This window comes from Gekko japonicus, unplaced genomic scaffold (assembly GCF_001447785.1).
Source record: "Gekko japonicus isolate JY-2015 unplaced genomic scaffold, Gekko_japonicus_V1.1 scaffold139, whole genome shotgun sequence".
In the NCBI taxonomy this organism is placed as follows: domain Eukaryota; kingdom Metazoa; phylum Chordata; class Lepidosauria; order Squamata; family Gekkonidae; genus Gekko; species Gekko japonicus.
In genome coordinates, this window is record NW_015164186.1 from 32906 (window position 1) to 42463 (window position 9558).

A 9558-nucleotide genomic window follows, 5' to 3' on the forward strand; every position below is an offset into this window, starting at 1 on the left:
TGTGAAATTGACACCTACCATCGAGGCAAAAGGGACGAGTTAGCCCGGAGCAGCGCTAGTGGGAAATCACCCAAACAGACTCTGTGATCCCACCCATGTTTTTGAGGGGTATGTGTGTGATGGGCATATCAGGCTTCCACATGAAACACTCACCTTACACATTATGTTGTGTATGCTGAGCTCCAAAGGGGCTAACACTCACATTTCCACGCCATGAAGAAGACTATTAGTATGTACATGAACTCAGCCGGTCTTTTGTATTCAGGAGCAGAGTCTCCCTGCCCCACAGTGAAAATACACCTGTTTCATTAGTTCTCTCAGCCTAACAGCTGGATTTGGGACCCAGTGTTCTCATGTCTGTCCTGGACCTATCATTAAATCCTATTAATGATCAAGGAAATATATTTTGTGCCTCATTGTATCTAATTTTCATTGGCAGCATGCTACCAGCCAGTCCATGGGTTTTAGTAGCCAGCTTATGGATAATAGATGCCCAGTGTGTAGGAAACAAGAATCCTCTTGTTCATTGCCACACCCACAAGGAGTTAAAAGCCTTACCTGTCCATGGCTATAGCCACAAGGGTGAAGACTGAAGCTGAGACAGACATCCCTTGGACAAGGCCACTCATGGTACAGACAATCTGGTTAAAAGGCCATCCTGTTGGGCAAAGATAGATAGAATAAGCTGTCATCATGTTAATCGCCACAGGAAAACCAGACCAAATCCAAAAACCATATAGAGACTAATCACATAGCTTGTCCAGTTCCTCAGGACCCAAGAGTGATCACAGGTCATAGACTTTTGTCACACAAGGTGGGGAAGAGACTTGCATTAATCAGCCTAAGAGCTTATAACATTATAATATTTGAGATGAAAAATCCAAATACTGCCCACCTGTTATTAATAGACATAGAACATAATGCATTGAGCCCCTTAAAATCTGAAATATTTCAAGACACCTTGATTATTAGAAACATAACAACTTAAGAGCAGCCCTGTTGAATTATTAGACCACTGGTAGACTGAGGTCCATACATGGTACACAAAGTCATATGAGGAAATGGTCCTTTAGACATGTGAATACCAGAACATAGCTTTAAAACTCATAACCAGCTTTTGAATTGGACTCAGATACAAGCTGGCATCCAGTATAGTTTTTTTAGGATAGGCGAGATATGTTCTTGTAATCTAGCAATCAGGCTTCTGCATTCTGAACCAGCTGACATTTCTGGGTTGTTTTCAAAGGTAGCCCAATGCAGAGCTCATTGTTGTTGTTGTCAGCCATTCAGTTGTGTCCATCTCTTGGCGATTCTATGGGCCAGCTCTCTCCATGTTTTCCGATCTTGTACAGTTTCTTTGAGTTGTTCCATGCTCAGGCTGGTGTCAACTTTTATGGTGTTTAGCCGCCGTGTTCTTTGGCAGCCCAGTTTCCTTTTGCCACTAACCAATCCAAGCATAATTGCTATTTCTAGTGAGTTCTTCTGCCTGACATGGCTGAAATAAGTCAGTTGCAGTTTTATGATTTTTCCTTCCAATGACAGAGCTCATTACAGTAATATGGATTATTGCAGCAAGATTGGCTGAGTTCAATAAAGGAATTGGCAAACTAGATGCAACTGATAGAATTTAGTTAAATGATTTATACCTTGCCTTTCAGTCAACCCACTCACTGCCAACAGAAGACACTCTTGGCAGCTGTGCCAACCTGCTTTCCAAACAACAAGGCTGAGTCCTTGAGCACCCCCAGGCTCTTAAGCTGTTCTGCAAAAGTCAACCCCACTCCATACACTACAAGCAGGTCCAATCCCACTAAAACATCAGCTTCAAAATAGTTAACCACCTAGAAAGTTATAATATGGTGAATGTGTAGCATGAGTTACCCTGGTAACGGGACATTTTGGCATTTCTTCCTCAAAATGAGGAGTTTGAAATATGCCCCTCTTGGGCTGACAGTAGTTAAACAGTAAAAAATGATAAATTGGCACATATATATTCTACGACACTCTAGGTATGAGGAAAAAACATCCAAGAAAGGGGCAATTAATGAAAATGTAGGCCACAAGGTTTTCTTCACAATGGACACAGAGCACAAAGGAGTCCTAGCTGCAGGCACGGTAGACATTTGCATTGTGCGAGGTCCAAAGAGAGGGGTGGAGAAGGCAATCTGCAGTCAGTGGCTACCATCATCCTACTAAAAATGGGACGAGGGTGCAGAGGTCATTTCGGGGGGAAACGTGGGGGAGCGCAGTTCCCCCGGGTGGGGTGCAGGGGACGGGGCACATGACGAAGCCCCGCCCCCTGCTTCCAGCCGCCCCACGTCCGGCCCTCATTCAGCTAGGAGGAGGCAGGAGAAGAGGGAGGGTAAGTTGCTTCCTCCCTGCCTCTCCCCACCCCTGCCTGCCTGGGGCCAGGGAGGGCCTTCGCGGGGCTTCCTTGCACTCCCGCCGGCCTTGCAGGTCCACCGCCGGGCCCCTCATGGGGCTCAGCAGTGGAGCTGCAAGGCCGGCGGTGGTGGCCGGGACCATTGGGGGCGGGGTGTGTGGCCTTATGACACACTTCCGGTGATGTCAGGGGGTGTGGCATATGCTAATGAGGTGTGCTAATGAGTTCCCCTAGCTCTTTTTCTATGAAATGACCCCTGCCAGGGTGGATAACTTGCCTTCGCAAACACCTTCATAGCCTACCATGTGGAAAAGGAGACATTTTGAGGAGAACATATTTGTGCTTGCAGAATGTGAATTCTCTTTACCAGCAAGTAATGCTGCAGGGTGAATTTTGTGGAAGGTTGCCTTCATGCTTGGAGCAAATGTTCACAGTTAAGCATTGAAAACTTCCAGGAGAAATAATGGATTTTCGAAGCCATTCAAAATCTCCACTAATTAAATGTCAGAAATGAGACCAGTGAGGAAAACAGCAATTTATTAATCAATGCCTTCAAGCTCCGGCACTTGAGGCCAAGCACTGTCACTGAGTCAATACCTCAGGGAGTGAATTAATCATCTCTAATTGGAAAGATTCAACTGATTGGGGCTGCCAAATACTTTCCAGGCTGGCTTTATCATATACTACAGCAGCCTCACTGTGAGGATAACAAACTATGCACCACAGAAGGAACCATTCTGCCTTCCCTGACCTAAGAAGAAGACACCCCACTTCTTTGAAACAACCGGCAGAGGAGAACAAAACAGGAGTCCACTGGCACCTTTCCTATGGCACCTTAAAGACTAACAATGGCTCCGGTCACACGGGCAGGAAAATGCGGGGGGGAGCGTGGCTGTGTGCCCCGGGGCAAACAAACGCGCGGTTAAGCGATCAGACCTCCCGTGGAGGTCCTGTGGAGGTACCTTGGAGGTTCCATGGGTAGGGAGAGGTGCCGATCACAGGACTAGCCTGCGCGCAATGAAGAAGCGGGCAGTGCAGCAAACTGGTGTTTTTGTTTTGTGTACCCAACGAATGCACATGCTCCGTTGGGTGCATGTGTGCATCCACAGAGACTTGGGGGGGGGGAACCTTTGTCGCAAGGGGACATGGGTGGGCGCCGGATGCCTCCAGAAACGCGATCAGACGCCCGCCCTTGCCCCACAGTTTCCGGAAACTAGTACCTCCGAGGTACTAGTTTTTTGCAGCGCGTTTTCGCCGGGAAGCCTCAGTTGTGCCACGGGAGCTCTACGCTTCCCAGATGTGCCGGTGAGATTGCGCCCGGAAAATCCGCCTGTCTTGCGTCTCTCTTGCGTGGCTTATGTTCCATGTGACCGCCGTCAATGTTTATTTCAGTACAAGCTTTCCTGAGTGAGAGAGCTCACTTCATCAGACAGACATTTTTCATCATGACTAACTCTTGATCCTTGATCCTGGAGATCCACAGTACCGTAGTTGGAAGACAAGGGAGACAACCTTTGGGGACAAGACAATTTTCTCTCCCTTTTTCTCTTCCTGCTACAGTCTTGACAACCGATTTTTTTAAACCTCTAGGTCAGTTGACAAAACAGTCCTTGTACAACAGCTATCAGAATTTTCAAAGTAAAGCCAGATTCTTTTTAAAGGCACAATTTTCACACAGACTATACATTTAAACTGTATATCCAGCCTAAACATGCTCAGGTGCCAGGTGGCTGAGCTCAAATCAGTGCAGCATTTTAAAACATGAGAGGCTGTAGGGCACATGTGGGTGATTCCTCCATAGCTGCCATCCCATGGAGGTAGTGTGGATGACAACAAAGCACCCTTGGCAATGGCAGCCATAACAGCTACTCTTACACCCTCCTGATGCAGCTCCTCCCTGCTCTGGAATTAGGATTACCAGTTGCCCTGGAGAGAAAGTTCTCACAGCAACCCCGTAGCTAGAGAATCTTTGGGGAGGGGGCCTGGGGAGGGGGGCACCAGCTAATTAAATGAAAGTACAGTGCAGGTGGCAAGGGTGGGCCCACACTGGGGAGGCCTCACCCTCCCATCCCTGTTCCGTAGGAGAAAGGTCCAGTGGTGAAAATGACATTGTGCAATGCATGATGTCAGGTCTAGCTGAAACCCCAGATGTGAAGTACGTAACTATGTAGTTTTCTGGGACAGCTAGATCATCTCCCAACATGCTTATTCACATCTGCATTTTTGGCGGGATGTAACATCACACACTGCATGATGTCATTTTTGCACCCACCCCACCCTGCTGCTAAAGCTCCCAGGGATGCTGGCCATCAGCCTGACATCCCTACCTGGATGCCAGATCTCTTCGCACTTCCTGGAAGAGATGTCACACAGCTCTAGGAATCACAAAAACCATAGAGCTTCTGACAATTCCTAGAGCAAAGTGATGTCACTTTTGGGGTTTCCCTGGAAGTGATGTTATGCCATTATGTCAATGGTGATTTTAATTATTTTTTTCTCTTGCCAGCCACCAGAGTGGTGGCAGACAACAGGAGCTGGGGGTGGGAGATCCTCCACTTCCAGTGAGAACCTGGCATCATCACTCATCAGCCACTATGTGTAACAATCCAATCCAGTCCCTTACTTTTGAAAGATTTATGATGGGATTCACACCAAGTTTTTCTCTACCTCAACTCCTCCCTTCCTCCCCACTTCTGTAATTTCCCCAAAATGATTGTCTCTTCATAGTTCCATACAAGTGAGCTCTGACTCAAGAAATGTCATGCTGAAATAAATGTTGTTAGTCAAGAAGAGGAGGAGGAGGAGGAGGAGATTGGATTTATACCCTGCCCTTCATTACCTGAAGGAGTCTCAGAATGGCTTACAATTTCCTTTCCCTCCCCCTCCCCACAACAGACACCCTGTGAGGTAAGAGGAGCTGAGAGAGCTCTCTTGAGAGCAGCTCATGAGAGAACAGCTCTGAAAGAACTTGTATACTGACCCAAGGTCACACCAGCAGCTGCATGTGGAGGAGTGAGGAATCAAACCCAGTTCTCCCAGATTAGAGTCTGCGCTCCTAACCACTACACCAAACTGTTTAAGGTATCTCTGGGCTTCTGTTTTATTTTCCTGTTTGACGAGGCCTTGCTCCAGTGCCTTTCAGCATTTCTCTTTAGGGTTGCAGCCCCAATTCACCTTTATCTGCTGACACAACCATAGAAGGAAACTGAAATTGCTATTAGTTCCTCTTTCACTGGGATCTAACAGGCTCTACCCTCACCCCCAATCTATCTCTGGTCCCACTTTCACTCCACTCTCTGGCCCTGCCCAGGTACTGAAGTGTTTAAAATACAAGAATGTCAGCCCTACTCAGCTGAAAGACCCCACTACAAAGCAGGGAGACCACAGCATTCCTAAGGATAGAGCTGGGGGTGGAGATGACCTAACTGATGGTCTGTTGCCCAAAGACCCACAAAATCTGGTCATATTTGAGACCACTGTTGAATAATACGTAGGTCAGATGTTTCTCACCTTCACCATTCAGGATTGCTGCTTATGTCTTGTGCTTTAAGAGCCAACACAACCGTGCCAAGGCAAATGACCCTGGAGTTCCTGAAAATTCAGCTCTCAGGCTTCTTCTTTACGATAACTCTTACCTGTGATCAGGTTATCCATCAGAGTGGTTGGCACACAGAAGATGCCCACCAGCAGATCACTGATGGCCAGGTTGAAGATGAAGAGGTTGGTGACAGTGCGCATGTGCTGGTTCTTCATCACCACCATGCACACCAAAGAATTTCCAGCCATGCACGAGAGAAAGACAATTAGGTAAGCAATGATGAAAATGGCAGCAACAGCTGGGGAATGCTGGTAGTAAGGTAGGAAGGTACTGTTGAGGTGTCTTCCTCCCATTTGGGTCCCATTCTCAATGGCCGACATTTCCGCCTGGACAGCTTCTGCAGTCTCCATACTGTTTCATCTACAAAACAAGCAAAACTGCCTTTAAAAAAAATTTATTGCTGAAGCTAATTTTTGACAAGGGAAAAAAGCTTCCCCAAAACTCCCATTTAAAAATTGTGCTTGGAAATCAGCTTTCCAGCTTTCCAGACTCTGGATTTGCAAATCAATATCAGAAAATCTAACCACCAAGCTAGGGTTGCCAGCATGGCCTCAGCAAATGCTTGACGATGGTGGAGTTTGGGGAGGACGTAGTGTCACTTTCAGGTGACTGTCTAGGAACCAGTGTTCCCTCTAAGCTGAGTTAATGTGAGCTAGCTCACAGTTTTTTAGCCTCCAGCTCACACATTTTTGTCTTAGCTCAGGAAGGATGGCTTCAGAGCAAACTAATTTATGCAGTAGCCAAATCGCTCACTCAGAACTTTAATGCCTGTAGCTCACAAAGGTCCCGGTCACACGGGCAGGAAAGGTCCCGGTCACACGGGCAGGAAACTGCGGGGGGGAAACGTGGCTGTTAGCCCCGGGGCTAAAAACCGCGTGGTTGCTCGAGCAGACCTACCTATCGAGGTCCCGTGGAGGTCCCGTGGTAGGGAGAAGGTGCTGATCACTCCACAGTCCTGTGGTGTGGCAAAGAAGTGGGGCGCAGGGCAAACGGGTTAGTTGTGTTTTTTTAAAAAAACACAATTGTGCGCATGCTCCCTTGGGTGCGTGTGCGCATCCGTGGAGACTTTTGAAAAAAACCTTTTTCCACGGGGACATGGGCGGGCGCCGGAACTACCTCCGGAACGTGATCAGACGCCTGCCCTTGCCCCGCAGTTTCAGGAAACTAGTACCTCCAAGGTACTAGTTTTTTACTGCGCGTCTTCGGCGGGAAGCCTCGGTTGCACCACGGAAGCCCAGCACTTCCCAGATGTGCCAGTGGGATCGCGCCCGGAAACTCCACCTATCTTCCGTCCCTCTAGCATGGCTAATGCTCCGTGTGACCGGGGCCAAAGTAGAATTTTTGCTCACAAGACTCCACAGTTTAGAGGGAGCATTGCTAGGAACTTCCCCTAATCTGGATGCTCTGTAACTTGAGCAATGGTTTGAAATAGGCTTGCCGTTTGCCTGTCCACAGTAAGCCTTCAGCCTCAATCCTCTTTACCATAGAGACATGGGGAAATTTTGCAGAAGGGGTGCTGCAAGGTTGGAGCATCAGCTGGAGATTCAGCTCTCAGGGAAACAGCAGCAACACTGAAGTGACGAAAAGGTCTGTGACTGCTCACTCCCAAGGGACCTTCTGCCCACTACACCTGCTCTAGGAAAATACCTAAACAGAGTCAGCAAAGACGGAAGAAAATACAAAGAAGAGTAGGCAGTGCCATTTCAATGTATTTTCTTATTCCAAGAATGATGCATTTTTACTCCCTCTCCCCAAGGAATAGCACAACAGTTTTCTGGGGTAGAAACAAGTCAGTATTTACTCCATATTACCACTCTTAATGCTTTATCAATAAACTAAATGGTGCGAATCGCACACACACAGGCCCGTAGCTAATTAACTTTTTGCTCAGGTGGCCCATGTTCTTCTCAGGGGGCCCAACACCAATGTTCCCTCTAAGCGGTGGAGTTTTGTGAGCAAAATTTCTACTTTGTGAGCTACTGCCATTAAAGTTGTGAGAGAGCAATTTGGCTGCCGCATAAATTAGTTTGCTCTGGAGCCATCCTTCCTGAGCTAAGACAAAAATCTACGAGCTGGAGGTTAAAAAACTGTGAGCTAGCTCACATTAACTTAGCTTGGAGGAAACACTACCCACCACTATATGTTTGTGTGGTACTGCCATGCCATACTCATACTTCTAAATAATAACTAAATAATAAATACAAGTGATTTATTGCAGAAATGTTTCAAGTTTATTATTTATTATTACAATAATAGCCGACGTGATCGGGAATGAAATTTTTCTAAGAATAGATCTAAACAAACTGATGCAGTAGCCAAATTACTCGCTCACAGCTTTAATGCCAGTGGCTCACAAAGTAGAAATTTTGCTCACAAGACTCCACCACTTAGAGGGAGCGCTGGTCTCATCACCTCCCCCTCACACATTTTTGTCTCGGCTGGGGAAGGAGGGCTCCAGAAGAGCAAACTTAATTTATGCAGCAGCCCAATCACGCGCTCACAACTTTCATGCCAGCAGTTCACAAAGTAGGATTTTTGCTCAGTGGACTCCACCGCTTAGAGGGAGCGCTGGTCTCATCACCTCCCCCCCCTCCCCCAAGCCGTCTTCCTGCTTCCAGGCTCCTTCGACAGGGTGACTCGTGCCAAGGCCAGGCTGCTGGGGGAGGGGGAGAAGCGACTGGGGGGTGCACAAGCCCTGCGACTCACACATTTTTGTCTCGGCTCGGGAACGGAGAACTGGCGGGGCCCGCGTTCGGGGCGGTCTCTGGCTTCCTTTCGGACAAGAAAAGGCGTCTGGCTTCTGCCAGTCTCTTTTGCAAACCCACCTCCTCCCCACCCCCCCACCCCCAATAAAAACCCTAAGCCCGGAGAGCTCCCCATTCCCCAAGTCCACCTTTCCCTCCGGGTTTGTGCTCGAAAAAGGGGCCAAGAAGAGGCAGAGCAAATTTTTAGTCCGAAGTGAGATGCCGGGAGCTCGCAGGCAGAAGCCACGTGTCTCACCTTGGTTCCAGAAGCGCAGCTGCAAGCTTCGCAGCAGTCGTTTTTAGGCGTGAAGGGCTGGGCAGCATGCGTGGGTAGGTCAGGACAGGTTGGAGCAGAGGCGGAGCGGATAACCCTGTCTTATGAGTGCTGGGAGGGGGTGAAGGGGCGGAGCAGCGGAGGCAGGCAGAGCGGAGCCTTCTACGGTCTAACTTCCCTTAGGAGTGCTCCGGGGAGGGGGGAGCAGAGGATCGGGAGGAGGGGGCCCGCGGAATCCGTGGGATGGCTGGGCCCCCAGGGCTTCATGCAGGCTACGGGCCTGCACACACACCAGTCTCCTGCTTTGTGCAGCACTCTGGCTGGATTCTCAGCAGGTTCAGCAAACTAACTATTCAATAATAAAAGCATCAAATTTACATTTATCACTTCGATTTGAGTCTAGTAGCACCTTGGAGACCAGCAAGAGTTTTCAGGGTAGACGGTTTTGAAAGTCAACGCTCCCTTCCTCAGACACGAGTGGAATGGAGATCCTTGATTTAGAAGGTGAGAGGGGTATTGTAAAGAATGCTTGTAAAGGATGAAAAGGGACAACACCTAT

The 9558-nt window shown here is 48.3% G+C and overlaps 1 protein-coding gene across 1 annotated transcript in view; it reads right to left on the bottom strand.

The window, feature by feature from the left end:
• LOC107107804 (neuropeptide FF receptor 1-like) overlaps positions 1 to 6301 on the bottom strand; it is a 9246-nt gene extending 2945 nt beyond the window's left edge. The window contains exons 1-2 of the mRNA XM_015408147.1: positions 6019 to 6301; positions 559 to 658 (exon numbers count right to left, since the gene is read on the bottom strand). Coding sequence (XP_015263633.1) covers positions 559 to 658; positions 6019 to 6301 — 383 coding nt within the window. The remainder of the gene's footprint in view (positions 1 to 558; positions 659 to 6018) is intronic.
• Positions 6302 to 9558: the final 3257 nt, after the last annotated feature.